The sequence below is a fragment of the Phocoena sinus genome, chromosome 5, assembly GCF_008692025.1.
Source record: "Phocoena sinus isolate mPhoSin1 chromosome 5, mPhoSin1.pri, whole genome shotgun sequence".
Classification (NCBI taxonomy): domain Eukaryota; kingdom Metazoa; phylum Chordata; class Mammalia; order Artiodactyla; family Phocoenidae; genus Phocoena; species Phocoena sinus.
The window spans coordinates 33,934,136-33,957,063 of NC_045767.1; the positions used below are offsets into that span (position 1 = coordinate 33,934,136).

The following is a 22,928-nucleotide window of genomic DNA, read 5'->3' on the forward strand; positions in this document are numbered from 1 at the left end:
AGAGAAGCCACTGAAATGAGAAGCCTGAGCACCGCAATGAAGAGTAGCCCCCGCTTGCCGCAACCAGAGAAAGCCCGCGTACAGCAACGAAGGCCCAAAGTAGCCAAAAATAAAAATAAATAAAATAAATAAATTTATTTTTAAAAAAAATTACCAGAGAAAGTAAGGTGGGAAAAAGCAAATCTTGCCAGAGTTCAGGTTAGAATTTCATCTACCATGAAAGGCACCTTGTGCCTTACAGAATATGGTCAGTCCAAGGCCATGATTTGATACATGATCTGGCTATGGCAAATCCAGAGAATAACTCAGAGGCAAGCAAAAGTCACCACCAGCAGATCCACACTAATCTTGTAACAAGTCTGCTAACTTAAGCCAGTTCCACAGTGGGCCTGCCCCGCCATCCCTGCTGCTCCCCAGGTAGCTCTGAAAGCACTCATCTACTCACGCTGTTCACTCAGCCAAGCAAGTTCCCAGGGGGTGAGTTCCCAAAGCACACAGCTCGCAACACAATTTTTAGCGGATATGATTTTTGCCTTATACCAAAACCTCCTTTTAATCAAATGTTAATTTCCAGTTCTGTGGAAATTAACTATTTCAAGTATACCTCTTCTTAACATTTCTCTCCTCAAGAAAAAAGAAACTAGGGACTTCCCTGACTGTCCATTGGTTAAGACTCCACGCTTCCACTGCAGGCGGCACAGGTTTGATCCCTAGTCGGGGAACTAAGATCCCATATGCCTCGTGGCCCGGCCAAAAAATGACAAACAAACAAAAAAACCCAAAACAAACAAACAACACCCCTGCCAAAACCTCTGTGCTTAAAAACAAAGAAAAAAGAAACCTATTTGACTTCCCATATCTCTGAGGCATGTTTTCCATTTTATTAAAATGTATGGTCTGAATAAAAAACTGTCTAAGTTAATTTGTTATGTAGCAGATACAGACAATTTGCTCTAATAACGTTTCTGGGGGTCTCTGGACAGCTCTCCCACTTACCCGGCTCACGCCTGGCTGCCTCTCTCACTCTGACAGATAGTCCACGGATTCAGAGACTAAGGAGCTATACCAGACAACTCCATGGAACTCTTTCCCATTCCTATGGTGTTCAGGACCAAGAGCCATTATATGAAACAGTCACTAAGCAAATATTTAATGTGCACTTATCATCTGCAAATCATTTTGATAAAAGTTTTCCGGAAACTAAAAATCAGAGAGACCCCACAAAGGGTTCCTGCTCTCAAAGAACATAAACCTTCCCATCAAGAACTTGCCACAATTGCTTTTATGGTAAGGAAGGAAAAGAAAGAGATGATTAAAACACATAGGTTTAATATGGACTGGAATTTTATATTCAAGACTGAACCTGAAATTACATCTTCAGTGGCAGCACTATTTTTACAGGTGTCAAATCCCATTTTGCCACTAATAAAATCCTCTTCCCCCTAACTATATTTAGTTTTGGGAGGCAAGATTTCAACTCAGTATATTTTGATTTTTCTTAAGAGAAATGGGTATGTATTGCAGGGTAAAGTACATGGTAAACTGGTTTTCTGAAAATAAGAGCTACCCAGAGATGGATCCATGTTCCAATGATAGTTTTAGTGTCTGAAGCACATTAAAGTTGATGTAGTTCCTGCAAATAAATTTAAATGAATTTCTCTGTAATCTTGACAGTGGCTTCTTTTAATAAGTCTTCTATGTATACATTCCTGGCATCAGGACAACAAAGTTTTATGGTGTTGACATATTAAGGGAACCTTTGATGCTTTATGTTCAGCACTTAAAAAAAAGAAGCATGCTGGCACTCTCAGATGAACACTGACAACTCAATAATCAGAACTGAACATGCTGCTACTTGAGAACTTACACTGGAGAGGAAAAATCAGATGGGGTTTTAAAAGAGTGAACTGAGATAATAAGAACCCCACTTATTTTGAAAATACTACCCACGTATGTTAGGTAAATTCCAAGTTAAAAAAATATATTATTAGAAAAGAAACTTTGGAAAATATCAGCTATCAGTCAAGTAGCTGATACTAAAGAACACACTTTAGAATAAACAGCTTGTCCTACCACTGGACACGTCACATTTTACTAACATGGATTTCATCTGGTTCAGGAACAATTACATATACTTTCAAATTTCAGTGTTCCTAGTTCTTGTGAAAACTATGTCTATAAATCATGAGTTTACATGACACATTTAAAGGAGTATCAGATACTGAAGAATAAGAGTATTTCAACAACATTATTTCTGTATCAGGTGAGGCCAACTATGTATCTATGGGACAGTTAGACCCTACATAACTCTTTCATTTGACATTTAAAATGCTAGGAAAAGGACTTCCCTGGTGGTGCAGTAGTTAAGAATCTGCCTGCCAATGCAGGGGACACAGGTTCGATGCCTGGTCCGGGAAGATCCCACATGCCGCGGAGCAACTAAGCCCATGAGCCACAACTACTGAAGCGCACATGCCGTAGAACCCGTGCTCTGCAACAAGAGAAGCCACTGCAATGAGAAGCCCGCGCACCGCAACAAAGAGTAGCCCACGCTCTCTGCAACTAGAGAAAGCCGCACAGAGCAACGAAGACCCAACACAGCCAAATAAATAAATAAATTTTTAAAATGCTAGGGAATATTACTTTAAGGAATAAGTGAAAAATTTTACTCTTTTATCCTTGCATCTTTCTAGTGAAATCTAACCCTATCTTTTCTTTATTTCTGTATTTTTCTTTTTAACACCTAATGGTAGAAAGTTCTCGGTTGAAATTAATGAAAAAGACAAGTCTTGTCAGCCTTGTAATGCAGCATGCGTCAGAGGATCACATTTCCAATGACGTTTTCTTCATCTAAAACTACACTGGTAGAAAGAACAGGAGTTATATAGACAATTGCTCTAAGTTGACATAGCAGATCTTTTACCAACCACTTTTGTGAACTTGGACAAGACACTGAATATCCCTGATGTCTCTTCAAATGAAAAATGAAATATTATTTATAGCTTATTATAATAAATAACACTCTACCTCCTAATGCTATTGTAGTGATGAAAATAGATAATATATGTAAAATACCCAAGCACTGTGAGGGCTAAATAATCATTTGCTTTTATAAGCATCTGATGCCAATTAAAAATAACTTGCTAAGTTAATCAAAATCCTTCTCAGAGGAACATTACAAACTGGTCAACAGTTGAAGGGAATTTAATCACAAAGATCAAAGAGCTCAGAGTTGGAAGGGACCTCAAAATTTCAAGCCAAACCTCCTACCTATTAAAGTGTTTTCATCTAACAGAGATCCAAGGAGGCTATCAATTTGCCAAAGCTTCCCAACTAGTTAGTGGAAGAACAAGGAGAAGCAGAATGTAAGGCTTCTAAGGTTACTGATGCTGCAATTCTCTTTTTCAAAATCCATTTTCATTATTAATAGTGAATAAGAGTATAAAATTATTTTAATTGCACTCCGATTAAACAGATTTTAAAAGATTTACCCTTATTATATTTTTGTCTTTCAGCAAAATGGCATCTCATATATTTGGTGACAATAGTTATAGAAAAGTGGTTTGCATGAGAACTTAAATTTTTATATCAGGCAGGAGTAGAGAGGGCTTATGACTGTTTACTTGTGTCACACAGTTTCCCTACCTTGATTGCAGGTTTTGCCGGCATATCCAGGATGACACTTGCACTTGTTCGGTCCGATGCATTCACCGTGTTTGCACTGTGGCTGGCACACAGCTGTGAAAAAAGGTTATCATGCATTATTTCTAGGTCAGGAGCATGTCAACCAAGTAGAATCTACGTCATGTACTAGTTTGATAATAAAAGAAAAAACTAAGAACTTACAATAGAGTAACAGAAATATACAAGATCATTGTGTCCTGGAGCAGTAAACATTGTCTAGACTACAGACTCACACACATGTGTTGTGTGTGGGGGGGGGGTGGGGGTGGGGTTGGGTGGGTGGTGTATTACTTGGGGCTGAAAATTTTGCTAAACTTGAGGACAATACTCAAATAGCCAAATAGAAGAAAAATTGGAAAACTATGCATAAACACAACTGATGTTTGTCAATAGCTATCCCTTTATAATAACTTGCACCCATACTTTCAAAATCATTTTCTCAAACATGCTTCAAAACATACTTCTTAATCCAAAGATACTGGTTAAGTATGAACTCCAAATAAATTTCCCATTAAATAATATTTTATTGGAAATGGTATTTCCAAGAATAAAATGGTTCAAAATGAATTTAAAACTAAATATTTTTGAAACCTCAACTTAAGAATTCTTCTGTCATTTTGCCCATTCTTAACCTTAAGTTGCATCGTAATTGCTCATCAATCTATAATACACTTTCTACAGCCTAACACAGAAAATAGAAAGTTCTATTTTACATTTCCAGTCTTCCATCAACTGAGTTTGTCTTCCTTCAAGACTCCAAAATGCTATAAATCATCATCACTCAAATCTTTTCACAGTCTCCAATTCCTACCAAGATACTGGTTAGAATTTATTCCGTTTATACAGCGATTCTCAGCAGGGGATATTTTTGCTGCCTATGGGGCATTTAGTACAAATGGAGACATTTTTTATTGTCACACTGGGAAGAGGGTGCTACTGGCATCTAGTGGGTAGAATACTGGGATGCTGCTAAACATCCTACAATGCTCAGATAACCCCTGACAGAAACAAATTATCCAGCCCAAAACGTGATGGTGCCAGACTGAGAAATCACTCTATACCAAATATACGTATCGTGCTACACCAGATACTAAAATAGATGAAAAATAATTGTACAGTGTGGTCATTGGTCCCATAGAGCTTACAATCTAGACGAAGAGACAAAACAATCATGTTTTAAATTCAAGGCAAATATTTATGTATGAGCAAAATTGGTGGCACATATGAAATTTGGGAAGAAATCATCACACAAGCATATCCATATAGAGTTGCACAGAAAACCTCAAAGGAGAGATCTTGAGTTGGATCTTGAAGCTAGGGGAGACAGAGAAGAGAGCGGACCACCCAAGGCATGGAGAACTGTAGAGCCAAACAGGCCATCATTTATTTAGAGGACACTGAGGAGGCCTGTCAAGCTAAAGAGATGGGCAAATGCTGGGGGAAGAGTAAGAGGTGGGCAATCATAGGTGAGTGGTACCAGACGATGATGTTCCCTAAATTTCAGACTGAGGATTATACACTTTATCTATAAATGAAAACTTCATCATCATCAATCAGGAGGATTACCTGACAAAATAAAAACTCTAGGAACGTGAGCATAGTGATGATACGTGGGATAGACTGGAGTCTAACTAACACGCAGAAGGCATGATTTGTTCTTAGGACAGGAAGGGATGGGCTTCAGTAACCTCTGAGTGAAGAGCAGACAGGTCTTGAGGACCAGGTGGAGTGGGGTCAACAGTGACCCTGTTTTCTCCAGTCCCTCTCACATTAGCCCATGCTTTTCTCCATTCTGGGAGATGCTCCCATTTTCGGACAATTCTCAAACATTCCCTTCAAAACTCTAACACTCCTGTGAAGCTGATGCGCATGTTATTTTTGATGTTTTCTACATTCCCTCATTCAACTCTCACCAACCCTTCCCTCACCTGGCACTCCACAGGCTTTATTTGCCAGTCTTACTTTCAGGCCTTTCCTACCTGTATATTTGTCACCCCAACTGGACCCTGTACCATGATTAATCCTTACTGCTGCTCGGTACGTATTTAATGCAAAAGTTTGCAGAAAGAAAGGGTGAGCAGAGTGTAAATGGTAGAGACATGCAATGAGGAAATTCATAAAAATCTGATTTTAGATACGGCATGACATTCAACAGGAAACAATTCTGTTCAGATCTGTGAAAAGAAATGCACTACCTAGGAAGGCCTTCCAGTATTATGCTTCAGTCAATTATATACCTGGTTGACGGTTTATACGCAGTTTTAAAAGCAAGTCCCAGGTATAAACCACCTTGTATGTAATTTCCAGGCCCAATCACCAAGAAATGCAAGTTAGAAAGAAATTTCTTTAATCTTAAAAAAAGATGTTCCATAAATTCTAACAATTATATATGGATACAACCTGAATGAATCAAGTTATCACAGAGGCATCCAAAGTGCCAGATTTAAAAAGAAAAAGTAGGATATCAACTACACTTGAATAAAATAAATTATTAAAAAAGAAAAAGAAAAAGTAAACACCTCAAAATAATTAAATGCAAGTCTAGGTAATAACCTCCCCAAATAACTGGAATTTGAAAACATCTCAAAAACATGAAAAAGAAGTTTAGAAAGTACCACTAAAAATCATGAAAAAGTTTATTTATGAAACAAATGTGAGGCGCTCAGGCTGTGTTGCCTTTTGACCCACTGACCAGCTTGAAGATCATCCATTTATAGTACTTTCAGGTGCTTTTCAGGAACAAAGGTTTTTATTGTCACCCTCCCTTTCTCATTGTTTGTTCTCAGTGGAGTGCCCCAATGTGGGGCACATCAAATGCCCTCATTCCAAGAGACCCAGGTTGTTAATGTTTCTTACATGTTTAGGGAGCCAGTATTTTCAAACAAACTGCTGTTTGCACGTCTACCCAACAGACTATTCACTGAAGTAACCAACGACCTATATATTAGCCAACAGGTATTAAACGGAATAGGATACTCACAATGCTGATGTAACCAATTTTTTTTCTCTTACAAAAAGAACACCCTTTGAAAACGGTTGCACAAAAGACGATCTCCTATTATCTTGCTGGCATTAGGTCTGCAATGTGATGTTCAGTCCAATAAACATGAACCGAATATTTAATACATGCAATTATTCTGCTAGGCAAGTGAGGGTGATGAAGGAATCACAGAGGATTTGAAAATTAACTGTGAAACTTTAATACACTGGCTGAAAGCTAACAAGGGCTATGATAGATGAGATAAAAGAAGGGGGGAGGGGCAGATCATAACTGTGACTGAGGTCAAAAAGAGTCATGTACCAAAATGTTCATTGCAGCTGTATTTACAATAGCCAGGACATGGAAGCAACCTAAGTGTCTGTCGACAGATGAATGGATAAAGATGTGGCTCATATATACAATGGAATATTCCTCAGCTATAAAAAGAAACGAAATTGAGTTATTTGTAGTGAGGTGGATGGACCTAGAGTCTGTCATACAGAGTGAAGTAAGTCAGAAAGAGAAAAACAAATACCGTCTGCTAACACATACATATGGAATCTAAGAAAAAAAAAAAAAAGGTCATGAAGAACCTAGGGGTAAGATGGGAATAAAGACACAGACCTACTAGAGAATGGACTTAAGGATATGGGGAGGGGGAAGGGTAGGCTGTGACAAAGTGAGAGAGTAGTATGGACATATATACACTACCAAATGTAAAATAGATAGCTAGTGGGAAGCAGCCGCATAGCACAGGGAGATCAGCTCGGTGGTTTGTGACCACCTAGAGGGGTGGGATAGGGAGGGTGGGAGGGAGACGCAAGAGGGAAGAGATATGGGGATATATGTATATGTATATCTGATTCACTTTGTTATAAAGCAGAAACTAACACACCACTGTAAAGCAATTATACTCCAATAGAGATGTTAAAAAAAAAAAAGGAAATGTGATCTGAGCAATGCCTTAGAGGTAAGAGGCAGAGATAGTTGGGATGGGAGACAAAGCCTTTCAAACTATGAGCAAAGGATGGGGAAGGACAATGAAGGGAGTTCTCAGGGAGCACCACGGCTCTGGTGGAGCTACAGTACAAAGTGCTTAGAACAGTGGATGGCAGCAAAAGACAGGGCTAAGGCAGGTCTTAAAAGGCACTGGTGGCAGAAACTGCTGGGTGCTTACTAGTACTATTTTCCCCTTCTTCTTGAAAACAGAATGGCTTTTTTTTTTTTTTCTGGAGGGGATAATGAGTCAGCAGTGGAAAATTACATTCCCTATCCTCCCTGACATATTTGGGTAGCCAAGAGACTAAATTCTGGTCAATTGTATGTAATCAGAAGTTATTGGGTGGGGCTTTTGGAACTTAAAAGCTACTTAAAAAGGTGAGTCTGTCATACAGAGTGAAGTAAGTCAGAAAGAGAAAAACAAATACCATATGCTAACATATATATATGGAATCTAAAAAGAAAAAAATTGGTTATGGAGGAGAACTTAGGGGCAGGACAGGAATAAAGACGCAGATGTAGAGAATGGACTTGAGGACATGGGGAAGGGGAAGGGTAAGCTGGGACGAAGTGAGAGAGTGGCATGGACTTACATACACTACCAAATGTAAAACAGATAGCAAGTGGGAAGCAGCTGCATAGCACAGGGAGATCAGCTCGGTGCTTTGTGACCACCGAGAGGGGTGGGATAGGAAGGGTGGGAGAGAGACGCAAGAGGGAGGAGATATGGGGATATATGTAAATGTATAGCTGATTCACTATGTTATAAAGCAGAAACTAGCACACTATTGTAAAGCAGTTATACTCCAATAGAGATGTTTAAAAAAAAAGGTGGCTGACAGGTGGCTCCTCTGTCTTCTTGCCTGGAATATGGAAGTCATGGCTGAACTACAGCAGCTACTTTGTGAAATGGAAAAGAGGCAAAGCTGGAAGTCATAATATTAACCCTGAATGGCCATCCAAGTAATTTAGGACACTGGTCTTTGTGTCAGTGTTACTTGTAGCCGGACACAATTACAATACAGTTACAATTACAATTCCTAACTATCCTTGAGCACAAGGCTGAGGAATGTGGACTTAATCTGTGTTTACCATCAAGCCAACAAATGCTTTCTTTGGATACACAGGACAGAAATGTTATGATTAAATCTTAGTAAAGAAATAAAATTTGTCAAAGTTATCTTATACCTATAATATCATATACTTTAGAAGTATCTAAAGAATTTCATTTCTACATCTAAAAATTAGATTAGAAAATACTTAGCCACCTTGAGACTAGAGGAAAATGATTCCCAACTTCATTTTCAGACCCACCTTTTGACAACCCACTTCACTGTAACGTGAGTTCTCAGTGGCCAGCACACACCAACCTTCACAATCTGCTGTGAATAGCAGGTCAGGAAAGAAAGAAAATAAGTGGACTATCTTTAGTAGTCCATTTTAGAATGATCTTCTCAAAACATCAAAAATAGATGAGACACTGATTTGTAGGAAAGAATGTGTCTGTTGTCGCTATAGGTTAATCACAAAAGTCAGCATTGTTTCTCTGACCTTCACATGGATCAATGACAAGAAGTTGGGCCACATTTGGTCCACTGGCCACTAGCATCCACATATGGTTTGGCAGCTCAAGAAATAAAATTCAGGTGAGGATCACAGGTAGTCAATTAATGACAGATTCTTTTTCCCCCAAAATCAGATGCTGGAATTAAGGTCAAATGGGCAAATCACACTCCAAATTCACTCTCTCACATTCCTGCAACACGATCTCCAAAGTGCCCTTAAAATAACCCCTAAGTCATTACTTTAACTAGAAAAAGAAACATGTCTCAACTGGCAAAGCAAACATAGCTCTTTAATGTCACATGTTCCAAGCCTCTTCTGTTTGACTGCAATCTAAGACTTTATTCTTAAAAATTCATCCTAACTGATGTAACTGGGGTTCTGAGAGTCGGACAATGTTTTCTGACACTGAGTTGGACAATGTTATCAAATAAGTCGGGGGAAAATTAAACTCCCACATCAGTTCTATATAATATTTCTTAGGTAATCTAACCACACTTGGGAGTCAAGTGCCAACATTTGTAAAAAAATAAGGACATGTTGAGTTGCCCAAGCAGGTGGTGGCTCTGGAAAGTGACAAGGGAAAAGCCAACTCAACCTCAGGTGTTGTTGAAACTTGAAAATGATTTTTTTTTCTTTCTTTTTTTTTTTAAATTTCTTTTTATTTTTGGTTGTGTTGGGCTTGTGGGCTTTCTCTAGCTGTGGTAAGCGGAGGCTACTCTTTGTTGCAGTGTGTGGGCTCTAGGCGCGCAGGCTTCAGTAGTTGTGGCACATGGGCTCAGTAACTGTGGCTCATGGGCTCTAGAGCTCAGGCTCAGTAGTTGTGGCGCACAGGCTTAGCTGCTCCGCGGCGTGTGAGATCTTCCCGGACCAGGGCTCGAACCCGTGTCCCCTGCGTTGGCAGGCGGATTCTTAACCACTGCGTCACCAGGGAAGCCCGAAAATGATTTTCTTAATGTAAATAAGATTGTCTTTCGAATCCTAAGAATCATTTGTAATTTTTGCAATCTACATCATGTTGCTATTCAGACATGGAACACTAAAAGCAGAAAAAAGAACCTTGTCCTCCAGAGTCTGTAACTTAGAAACAGGTGACATAAAGTATGCAAGTTGGCCTTGGGAGAGAAAGAGTAGCTGAAAGAGGCATTACACAAGTCATTGCTATATTGCTATATTAACGGGACCTGGAAGGAATGGAGGCAGAATTTTTATAGGGCTCCACTGGAAAGGACCTCGAGCTTCCCTATATCATAGGTATAACAAATCCAGAGGGAAGAATCCTACAGATTCCAAGATCTCCAGAGGAAAACAACCCTCCAGCCTTCCTAATATCCTGTATTCTAGTGTTGAATATCCTATTTTCAAATCTAAGTTCCCTCTGTAGTAAAAACTGAAATAAAAGGGCCTCTGATTGTTACCACTATAAAATACTATCTGTTAAACGATCTCATGAATACAGAACGCAAAACCACTTTATATGACTGATTAAATTTACCCTCACAGTATCCATATAAGGCAGGAGAGAGACAGACATTATCCTCATTTTACCAGCAGAGAAGCAAAAGCACAGAAAGTTAAGTGACTTGCCCGATTTCAGTAAAAATTTCTTATCCCAGTTCCATGGAGAATCTGCTAATACTTCTGGTAGTCAGAAAAAGGCCAGAAACCCAGCTTTTTGAGTGGATTTGGAAGAGAGTGAGATCATAGTAATATTAAACAGGAAAGGATGAGAGGGATAGAGAATATCAAAGGTAATTAAAGGCATAAAGGTATTTAGGTTACATTTCTAGGAAGGAAAAGTTGCAGTTAAGAATACAATCTGTAAGTTAAGAAAATTAAAGTAACCCTGCCAGAATGTTTCAACATAAAATAATCTCTTTGCTCTACTGCTTGTTTTGGGCAGAACCCAGATTTTGAATCATTAATGAAGTACAGAATTGTTATCTCTTCTGATGTATTACTACAACTATGATTATTTTTGTTCTCATATTTTAAGTAACATCATTTTTATTAAGAATTTAAACTAATCATAAACTACAGTCAAATATTAAGTCAACCAACTGATTAATAATTTAGAGTATGACGTTAAAATAAATAAGGATTTATGCTCTATATAATGTTATATCCCAAGAGCTGTCTGGCTACCTTATTTTATTTTTGTCTTTGGGAAAATCCAATTCAACTTTCTCAAGTACCTATTTAATCTCTATCTAACCTTTAATTCCTGAAGTAGACCAAAGAAAATAAGTGCCTGCATCTGCATCTTTGAATCTCAAGCTAACTTTTATTCACCATAATTAAACAATATCCATTTCCACTTAAGAAATCTTCTGAAAAGTGTTGTCATTTTTGGTTTACTTGAAATTTTAACTTTTCTTTCTGTTTTCGTTGTGGTAGAAGAGTGGAATTTAGATTAATGCCAAATGAGACTTTAAGAACACATCAGAAAGTGTTATTACTTATCAGGAAGTATGAAGTAGATTTTTGTTTTTGTTTTTTTAAGTAGGGTAACAGTAGCAATGAGCACACGTAACACCCAGATCTTTGTTTCTTTTTTTTGTCAAGATTTTTTTTTTTTGACTTGGACCATTTTTAAAGTCTTCATTGAATTTGTTACAATATTGGCTCTGTTCTTTACGTTTTGGTTTTTTGGCCGCAAGGCATGTGGGATCCCAGCTCCTCGACCAGGGATCGAACCCAGACCCCCGCATTGGAAGGCGAAGTCTCAACCACTGGATCACTAGGGAAGTCTCCAGATCTTTGTTTCTAAATACCGTCCCACAATAAAAGGAATCAGGGCTGAGGCAGAGAGGCTGAAATGTTTTGCTGTGACAAAAAGCAAGGACATATTGAAAGAATGATGGAAACAAGTGAAAAGGACACAGGAGCTGCTTGGAAGTGTTCCCATTGGCCAAATTTGGGATAATTTGAGCACCAAGAAGAATAAGAATAGTAATTGATAACAACTGAATAATAAAAGAATCCACGGGTCCAAAGTGATTCTAACAAAGAAGAGAACAGAGCTCCTCTTTACAGAATGCCAGTGAACACGCAGAAGGAAGGACAGAATCTGAAAAAAGCAACTTTATAACCACCATCAAATAATTTGAGCAAAAATTATCCAAAAGTTTGTTGGGGAACAGGATATTCAAACAGTTTCAATGTATCACCCCATAAATTACTTACTAATTACAAAGAGAAGGAGGTGCCTTTCAGTGGAAAAATCTGGTAGTCAGAACCTTAATCTAGTGATCAAACTTAGCACCACCAGTAACAGAACAAACTGACATTATGTGCGATGGGCATGTTATAATATATGATCACCTAGTAATATTCTTGCAAAAAAGGTTTAACTAGTATCTAATTATGAGGAAACCTTAGACAAATTTAGATTGTGCAGTATTCTACCAAGCAGTTGACCTGGACTCTTGAAAAATGTTATTGTCAAGAAGGAAAAAAATAGTAGATCTAGAACTCTTCTAAATTAAAGAAGACCAAAGAGGAATGTCAACTAAATGAAATATATAATCCTTGATTGGACCTGGATCAGAAAAAAACCATAAAAATCATCTGGAGGTAATTTGGGAAATCTAATTACGGACTGTTTGTTACATAATATTATTGCACCTATGCTAAATTTCTTAAGTGTGATCATGGTATGCATGCTGAAGTATACAGGTACAAAGAGCCATTATGTTGTAAGTTACTTTCCAATGGCTCACTAATATGTGTGTATGTGTGTGTGTGTATATGTGTGTGTGTGTATATATATATATATAGAGAGAGAGAGAGAGAGAGAGAGAGAAGAGTGTGCATACATGCAAATATGTAAACAACTGTACATGAAGAGTATATGGCTATTTACTGTTGCTATACTTTCAATTCCTCTGTGGATTTGAAATTTTCAAACACAAAAATGGGGAAAAAAATTATAAACATGAGTAGATAATATGTATACTTTGACAAATATTTCTTAACATGTGAGCTCTTGCTCACTTAGGGCTCTCTAGAGAAGAGGGTAAGGCACACGTGCTGGAGTTAGACTGCTGGGTCCCAGCTCTACCACTTGGGAAATGAGTGACTCATGCAGATTACCCAGCTTCTCTCTGATCTAAAATGAAGATCATAGGTTGAACCAGAGGAAGTTGTCAGCACTGCCATTTTTTACTTACAAAATAGTAAAGCAACATGGTGCATATAGAATTTACCCATAGGTTTACTGGGATGATTAAATGAGAAAATCCAAATAAAGTACTTAGAACAGTACCCATCTCATAGTAAGAGCTCAATAAAATGTTATCTATAATGAGAATTATAAGAATGACAAAGAGGAATAGCTACAGTGTCTAAGAAACTGCATTAAGAACTGGGGGTGGGGCTTCCCTGGTGGCGCAGTGGTTGGGAGTCTGCCTGCTAGTGCAGGGGACACGGGTTCGAGCCCTGGTCTGGGAGGGTCCTGCGTGCCGCGGAGCGGCTGGGCCCGTGAGCCACAACTACTAAGCCTGCGCGTCTGGAGCCTGTGCTCCGCAAAGGGAGAGGCCGCAATAGTGAGAGGCCTGCGCACCGGGATGAAGAGTGGTCCCCGCTTGCTACAACTAGAGAAGGCCCTCGCACAGAAATGAAGACCCAACACAGCAAAAATAAATAAATAAACTCCTACCCCCAACATCTAAAAAAAAACAAAAACTGGGGGTTTCACCATGTCACTCTCCCCCTTATACTCACTGAGTCCTCACTATGTTTACTTATCATTACACTTATCATACCAGTTCAAACTCTCAGTATGGCATTCAACCCCATATTTCATAATTTGACTCCTGTCTGTCCCACTGGCCTCATCTCCAATCATATCCACAAACAGACCAACTGATGGCAGTTCTCAGGAAGTAACATACTCTAATACTTGCATGCTTTTACATAGAATGTCATTCTTCCCCTTGTCTGATGGACTAACATCTAGACAGACTTCAATACCCAGCTTAAACAGTATTTGCTTTTGCCCCTCCTTCTGAGTTTGGAGCCCTCCTCAGCGCTTTCCTAAACCTCTGTGCATACCTCTGCCATAAATTTTATACACATATATTTATATATACACATATATCATACTTTATTATCACAGTTATTCTTCTTATCCTGCTCCCCCACTAGCTTTGAGCTCTTTAAATACACAGTACCTGCTCTGAAATCTCATACAGTCTCCTGACAAAGACAGACATGACAGGTGTACAAGGTGTTAAAAGAATATAGAAGGAAGAATTTCTCTGCAGACAGGAGGGAGTAGGAAAAATGTCAGGAAAGGCGGCAGGAAGAAATGTGAACTGAATCTTAAAGGGTGGGTAGGAATTCACCATGTGGCTGGGTGAAGGGCCTTATTCAGAACAAGCAGCATAAGCAAAGCCAGAGAGGCATGAAGCAGCAGAGGGTCTGGCAATGAGAGGGCAGTGCACTGGGACTGGGTCCACATTGCAAAAAATAGTCCTTTATAAAATAAGGCAATCATCAGCCTGAAGACTCTCGTACTCAGGGAATCAATATTCTATCCATAATGGCGAACAATAATGGATTATAAGCAGTAGATGACACAATCAGGTTACACTTTATGTGTTTTCAGACATGTAAATGGATTTAAGAAGCTTCATAAAGAGTTAAGATCTCTAGGGCTTCCCTGGTGGCGCAGTGGTTGAGAGTCCGCCTGCCGATGCAGGGGACACGGGTTCGTGCCCCGGTCCAGGAGGATCCCACATGCCGCGGAGCGGCTGGGCCCGTGAGCCATGGCCGCTGAGCCTGCGCGTCCGCAGCCTGTGCTCCGCAACGGGAGAGGCCACAACAGTGAGAGGCCCGCGTACCGCAAAAAAAAAAAAAAAAAGTTAAGATCTCTAATATGTAATAAGGTCATAAGATAGGCAGACAAATTAAATATATTTATTTTCCCAGTAAACAGTCTTTCCTAAAACTACAATCTGCTTATTAAGATTACATCATGTTCACACTTTTCAGGCCTTTTGTATAGAAGTGCCTGGTCCTTATATCTTCAAAGTACTGACTGAGCTAGACTAGGCACTGCAGAAGCTAAAGATGTATAAGACACAGTCCCCCAGCTTCATGGAACTAACAGCCTAGCAGAACAAATGGTATAAATCCACAAGTAACCACAACGTAGGACAGGATGAGATAGGCTCTGTGCCAGTGTTAATAACTAAATGTAGAGAAAGAAGAGACTTCCTGTCGCTAAAATCAGGAAGAAAGAAAGGGGGAGGTGGCATCTGAGCCAGGCCTGGAGGCAGGGCTGATTCTCAGTATGTTCAGCTAGGAAAGAATATAAATTTCAAACATAAGTACAGTCATTCATTCCTAACAATGATTTACTTTTAGTTGAAAATTTGCTTTTAGGAGTGATAGTGATGGGAAACAGAAAAAGCCAACCAAAAGGGGAAAAAAGATAGAATGATTGTAGAGTGTGATGTTTTTCAGCCTTTGATATAAACAAATATTGAATTACTCATTTCTTTCGGCTGGAGGCCAAAATGGTAAACTGGAAAGAAAGTTTTTCAAGAATTGAAAACTCTCAGAGAACATTTCAGCCAACAGTCAATATAGTATTTTACCTCTCCCACATTCTTCTGATACTGTGTAATGTTGATCCTCTATGGAGGTAGTTGTGAGGATCATTAATGTTGACTGAAGGTGACGGAGGGGAAGGAAGGTTTGGGTAGGACAGGGGTGGAGAGATCATCAAATCACAGCCTGTGCCCTTCTCACATCGCGCCCCTGAGCTCCAGGCCCTGGAATCCAACCACGTATCACATCTCTCCACTTCAAAGTCTCATAAGCAATTCACACATATCACATCCAACACTGAAGTCTTCGTCTGCACTTTCTCCCATGTTCTCTAGCTCACCAAATCACACACCAGAAATGCAGGCATCATCCTGGAGTCCATCTTCCTTACAACCATCCTCACCACCACCAGCCACCGTTTTCCTGAATGTGAATCAATGGGAGCCAGTTACTGAACTAAGTGTTTTGCATTTTCTCATTTGATCCTCATAAAAACCCCATAAGGTAGGGCTCTTATCTATATTTTACCAAAAAAGAAGCTATTGCTCAGAAAGGTTAGGTAAGTTTCTCAAAAACACAGGTCTGGTAGCAGCTAAGTCTGTCTACGAAGCCTGCATTCCCCAGCACTGTCCTAAAGCATGCCTCCCCATCCTTTCTTTTTCGTGTCTTTCAATCCCTATTCTTCCCTCTGGTCCCACCAATACCGCTTAAAACTCAATATCTCACCAGGTTTACTGTAACAGCCTCTAGTCCCGAGCCTCAAAGGGCTATCTCTTAATTGCCAATCAGCAAAATGTTCAGAAATTGGCCCCAGAACCCCAAATGCCTACAGATCCTGGGCATCTGCCTGAAGCAGTGAGCCCTATGATAAAAAGGAGTACATGTTTCTCCAAATGGTGCAACGCTAAGCAACTCCAGTCCACCAATTCCTTGCAGCAACGCAGAGCTACTGATTTATCAACAAAGCCTGATACCCACTTTTCCTCAGAAACACTGGCGACTATTTCGAAAAATCTTAACACTCTCTGTGAGCAAAATCAAATTCACCTGTATGCTAGATCTGACCCATTGGCACCAGCTTACAACTTATGAAACATAAATCTGATTATGTAATTCCCCTGCTTAAAATCTGTACAATGTCTCTCTGCAACTTTGGGATAAACCCTACTCTATTTAAGATGACATCAAAGGCCTTCCATGAGTCAGCCCATTCCTACCTCTCCCACAGCATCTCTCATCAGATATCCTTCAAACACATACCCCAATGCCAAATGAAGGTTCTTACATTTCCTGGAATGTGCCTCTCACTCTGGCTTCTGAGGTTTCAGTGCATTTTTCTGTCTGGCCAGGGTGCCCTTTACTTGACTTACTTATCCCTCAGGATTTAGCTAGGCCGCCCGTCCATCACTCTTGGGTGGGGATACTGCCCACTGAGACGTGCTCTCACAATATCCTATCTCAAAACACACCTCTCATCCAATATTGTCTTCATCTGTGGGCCTTCAACATTGACAGGGAATGACATAAATGCCTGTAGCTTCATCTTACTAATGTATCTGCAGTGGCTGGCACAGGATCAGACAGGTAATCGCCCTCAGTATGTAGCTACTGAATGAATGAATCAACTGAACACTACTGAGTCTGTGAAATCTTCCTTGATCCTCACCAGCAGGAAGTAATTCTTCCTCTAAACAGCCTCAACTCTTTATCCTTAACTCTTGCCTACTTTAGAATCCTGGAAGGAATAAGAGACAACCATCTTACCAAATCAGCTCCTCCCAAGTAAGAGTCCATGTTTTACTAATCTCTGTATCTCTGCCAGCCCCTAACTTAGCTCCTTGCCTCTAGTAAACTCTCAAATGTGTGTCAAATAAATGACTAAGTAACTCTACATGTAATTCTACAATTCAATTCTCGATCCTTCCAGTTCCTTTTCCTTGGGTTAGGTAACCAAAGCCCTACTTCACTCTGACATTTGCAAATGAATGTTATTAAAGAAGTGGAAAAGGAATGGTTCAAAAGCACAGATGGTCATCCAATGACAGTTTTTATTTTAGAAATGAATAATCCGAGAAATCTTCTACTACTTCCAATGGATTTTTTCCAAACGATGGGCATGGTAAACAAAATTTATTTTAAAATATGCTATACCGTGGATGCCACCATGGACCCTAGTAAAAATAAAACACTGTTTCAAAGTTAATTTGTATTCTTTATATTGACCATACAATAATAATAGCAAACATTTATCAAGAACTGTTCTACATGAGGCATTCTCCTTATGGCCAGTAACAATCTTGCCAAGTAGCTTTAAAGATTAGGAAATTGTGGCTCAGAAGATTTAAGTAAAATATCTAGTATGTCATAGTTGGTGAGTCACAGGAACAGGTCCTGAACCCACATCTGTTGGTGACAAAGCCCACATTATACTCTTTGTTTGTTATGACCTCCTTAACCTCTGCCACAGCTCTGCTAGTTAATACTATAGCTGATAGTAAATATAAGATACATACGCTTTGGTTTTTTAAGTGTCCCTGAACAGAGAAATTTCTTATCTTTTATTTCTAGAACTATCAGCTTTGTTCCCAAGTGATTTTATTAAAATCTCCCCTTAAAAACATTTTCTCTGACATGTCATAGTATCTTCCATCTATCAGATTAAAGTACATTGTCCTCTTGGCCCCAACTCCATTAAATAGAATTTCACATATTTCACCAAAACTTTCCACAAAAGTATCATAAGGGTGATTTGTTAGGTAACACTGTTCACTTCCAAAAATATTTAAAACAAGAAACACTTTACGCACCAAAACAATAGCATGAATACTACGAGGTGCTATTATAACATCTTACATACCTTATACAATAAAAATATTTCTTACCTGATTCTTTCCATGGAGAATTAATGAATATGAGATACAATTCCCTCAGGTTAATGATAGGATGGTGTTAGTAATTTCATTTGGTGGACTTTTTTATTTTTTGCTTCTTTAAGTATTAAAAACATAAACTGTCCTTTAGGTTAGAATGGAGGTCAATTTATTAGATTCATAAAACAGGAGAAAGGAATTATAAACTGAAAGGGAGAAGTTTAATGTAATAACAGAAATAAAATTATGAACAGAAGAAACACATCTCTAAGGAATATAGTTCCCCACCACCACCAAAAGCAACTCAAAAACACAACTAGTGTTACGTTTTATTAATAACTTTGTAAAGTTATTATTTAGAAGTACTGTATGTCTTTCAAGACATAGATTAGCCAAAATTATTTCAAAAAATATGTTCATCTAACCTTTGAGCTGGCACCTTATCCTGGCTATTCTCTGCCTTAAGACGTAGAAAGCTGCAAAACAAATGTCCAAAAAAAGAAATTCCAGATCTTTTCTCTGTAAGGAGGCTGGACTTGGGTATTTATCAACTTGTTACATTCCCGGAGACTTACACATATGCAACTTTCAGTGCTTTTCTGAAACAAACAAAAAAATCTAGGACATGTTCAAAATAGTAATATTTTAGTCACCATTTTGTCATTAAAAAACATTTTGTAACAAAAATATTAACCAATAATTGAAGTTGTGCTATTCTTTCATAGTTCAAATTCTAAATTAAAGTATTTCAGACCTTTTGTGACACGGTACCTTCCAATCCAATTTTTCATTTTCAGAATATTAATTTTTGGTTCCAAGAGACAGTATCCTTTTATTTAAATGAGTGTTGGACAAAATATCTGAAAAAAATTAAAACTTTTGATAAATTAGTAACCAAGTCTGGTAGTTTTTAAATTGATATATCTTTACTTACCTGTTTCTTACATACTGTGTGTTCCCTTTTCTCTCCAACTTTGCGGAGGAAATATTAAGGTTTTTTTTTCTTTCTTTCCACAGCATTTTCTTCTTGCATGGCTGCTTTGGTTGTCAATAGCAACAAGAATTAGTGTGAAAGCTCAGCCATTTCACTTGAAGATACGTAAATTACCCATTTTAATGAAAGTAAATGGAAGAAACTTGAAACACTACTAGTAATGGTCAGCATTCGACCAACCTAGAGATCCTAGAGGTAAGGGAAGAGATGATTGTATGACTTCTCTTTTGGATTAATGTCTTTCCTCTTTAAAGCATAAAATATGCTTTAAAGAGGAAAGACTTTTAACTTTCCATTTGTGTATTTATTTGTGTAATTTAAAATCAGGTGAATGGAGCCTTCTTTTAGGTAATATTAGAAGAAAATAATTCTAAGTCCAATTTGATTCAATTAAAGTAATAATCTAACTATCGATCCAGAATGATTGCTCTGTACTTTTAAAGGTACACATTACATTTGCTTTTTTTGTGTATTGGTTAGGTTTATAACTTTAAAAGAACTCACCAGATCTTGATGTTGATACATTTCTTAAAAAAAAGTAATGAAATATATCAGGCACAATCTAAGCAAAAAGCTGAAAATAAATCAAAGTATAAATTGCAAATTAATTCTGGATCACATATTAAAGAAAACTGTTTATGACTATGGTTATGTATGAGAAGGGAAAAATATAAAAGGATACCGTTTCTTTAATACTCTTTAAATGCCAATTTTGAAAAATCTAATTTATCAAGAAAAAATATTAAATGATTTTAAACAGAGGTAAAACAAGCTAATAAAGAATAGCAAACGTCATTGTTTTCTAAGTAGTTATGTTAGTACCAAGCATCCAACAGTTCTGTATAGTTTATTTTTGTTCATAATATCTTAAGTTGAGTCACATTTCTCTTACTTAACTTAAATCAGCCTTGACACACATAGATTTAGCAAGTTTTATGTTATCAGTATGTATAGCCATTAAGTAAGACTTCTTAGCATGAAATTTTAGCCAATGCCCCATATTCTAAAATTTGCATTTTAAAACTATACAAAACTGCATTTTAAATCAAAGCAATTTTAAACATGGAGAAGATTATTTCCAGAAAGTTTCTGGAATCTATTCTCTATTGACACGTAAGGAAATTTTCATAGGCAACCATCACCACGTTTTTTTGTGAAAGCTGCCAAAAATAAATGCCCTACATGTATTGTTTTGTGGTATAAATCCCACTAAAATAGGATTCATTACTAGCACATAATATAGAAAAATCTGTCCCATTTTTTCCTGATAACCTGCTTCCTGACAGCCACTGTAAAGAGCCACAGTGGTTAACACATGCAATCTCGCCAGCAAAGCCACCTGGTGAGAATTCACAACTGTAGAACTCTCTCCTGCGACTTGTCCCAGACCACTGCTTCAGTTCACCTGAGGGCTCTCAGTGACACTACGCTCTACTGAAGGGTGTCAGTGATTATCAGGCATGGTTAAAGATCATAAGCACCCTAATGATTTTATAATTGTGACTAATATAAACCAAAGAAACTGAACTATTCGGGGATGACTTTTCTTGCCTGCTAAACACAGGTTACAGATTTGGAGTCCATCCTGGGCTTTGGACAGAGTTAGGGAAAATGAGGGATAAGAAACCCAAAGGAACTGAGCCTCCTTATTAGCCAAAGGTATCCCTATCTTCTGGCATATCGTCAGACAGTCTCTTAAGCATGATACAGGCACCTCTTTCCAGGTGATAAATGCCAGGTACATAGATGAAAGGGAATGGCCCTCCCTGACACTGTACTTCTACCTTCTAACCCTAATCTCTAGCTAGGAAAAAAGTAACTCTAAGATGTTCTCCATACCCCAACCCTAAATCTCACATATTTCTCATTGTCAAAAAAGTTAATATTAGCCTGGCAAACTCTATTCATAGACAGCTCTCCAACTCTGCATGTTTGTAACACCAACATCCAGGACAACAGATCCCACGCCCATGAAGAGCATTTTGAGTAAGAATTTGGATGACCCCAACTTTCAATCTACTGCTTTATATGCATTAAAGCTATAGCATTCATCAGACCTCAACACAAGATTAGAGAACAGAAAATTTAACAAATCTACAAATCATTTCTTCATAATTTTATATTTTCTCCCCCAATTTACCTGTTTCAAGAAAACACAATTCTGCCTTAATTAGGAAATAAACTATACAGGGGAATATCCTAATTTTTGGCCATACACAGACACCAAGATGCAATGAACCTTTTAATTCATCAGTAAAAACTCAATTGAGTTTTGATTTAAAAACTCAATCCAAGGGACAAAAGAAATTGAAACCACCATTATCTATATGAAACACCACAAAATATTTATGTAATCAGATGAGCTTGGGACAATTTACCCAGTAGAAACTATTGTCACAGTAAGTTATATAATATAAAATCAACTCTAAACATCCATGTACATTAAAAAAAAACACATACACTTAAGCATGAGCTGCAATTTGTGTTTTTCTATTATTTGCTATTTGTTGGCATGAAAGCATTTGGCAGATAGTTACCAAGTACCTACAAAATCAACATTAAAATAAAATAGGAGGTAACAAAGGCTTTAGAAAAATATTTTGGGTGGCAGGAAGCTTATGTTCAGAAAATCTATCCAAGGAGTTAGTCTCTGTGCTAAACACACACCTTTGACCATTTAGGGATTTTTCATAGAAACTGAGTTTGAAAACTCTGATCTATAAAAACAAGGCTAGAGATTTTTGAAAAACAACACTGTTTTTGGCAAAGTAAGCATAAATCCAGAAAGGTCTAATAGTTTCTTCTTTTGTGTACATTAGCACAAATTTAAACTGTGATGACATAGTTCCTAAAAGTTCAGAATAAGTCAGTAATATTTACAAAAGACAACCTTAACCTTGGGATCTGATGATGTTATAATAGGAAAACAATGTCAGTTTTGGAGAATTTATAGCATTAATCTACAGGACCATTAAAGAGATACTAACTAAATGAAGTGTTCAGTTTTAAAATTTATTTGATTCTAGACTATCCTCATGCAAATCACCTACAGCAAATTCTTAGTCTCAGGTTGGCTTTCCCCAGCATCTAACACCTACCAAGGCTGTCTCCAGCCTTTGGTTAATATATGGCAGAAAATGAGGGCTTCTAATTAAATATAATTAGGAGAAAAACTGTTTCTTCTACAAAATCAACTACTATATTGTAAAGCTACGAAACCAATTTGATTATTCATATCTCTTTTTCTTTCTATCAGACATAAGAATAACAAGTTGACTTA

General features: G+C 38.0%; 1 protein-coding gene across 3 annotated transcripts in view; it reads right to left on the minus strand.

Moving 5' to 3' along the window:
- The window catches only part of NPNT (nephronectin), a 77,939-nt gene that overhangs the window by 40,634 nt on the left and 14,377 nt on the right, over nucleotides 1-22,928 (minus strand). For 2 of the 3 annotated variants that reach the window (XM_032633679.1, XM_032633676.1), the window contains exons 3-4: nucleotides 19,080-19,130; nucleotides 3,646-3,738 (exon numbers count right to left, since the gene is read on the minus strand). In XM_032633679.1, the coding sequence (XP_032489570.1) occupies nucleotides 3,646-3,738; nucleotides 19,080-19,130 (144 nt within the window). The remainder of the gene's footprint in view (nucleotides 1-3,645; nucleotides 3,739-19,079; nucleotides 19,131-22,928) is intronic. The other variant, XM_032633677.1, reaches the window with a different exon arrangement.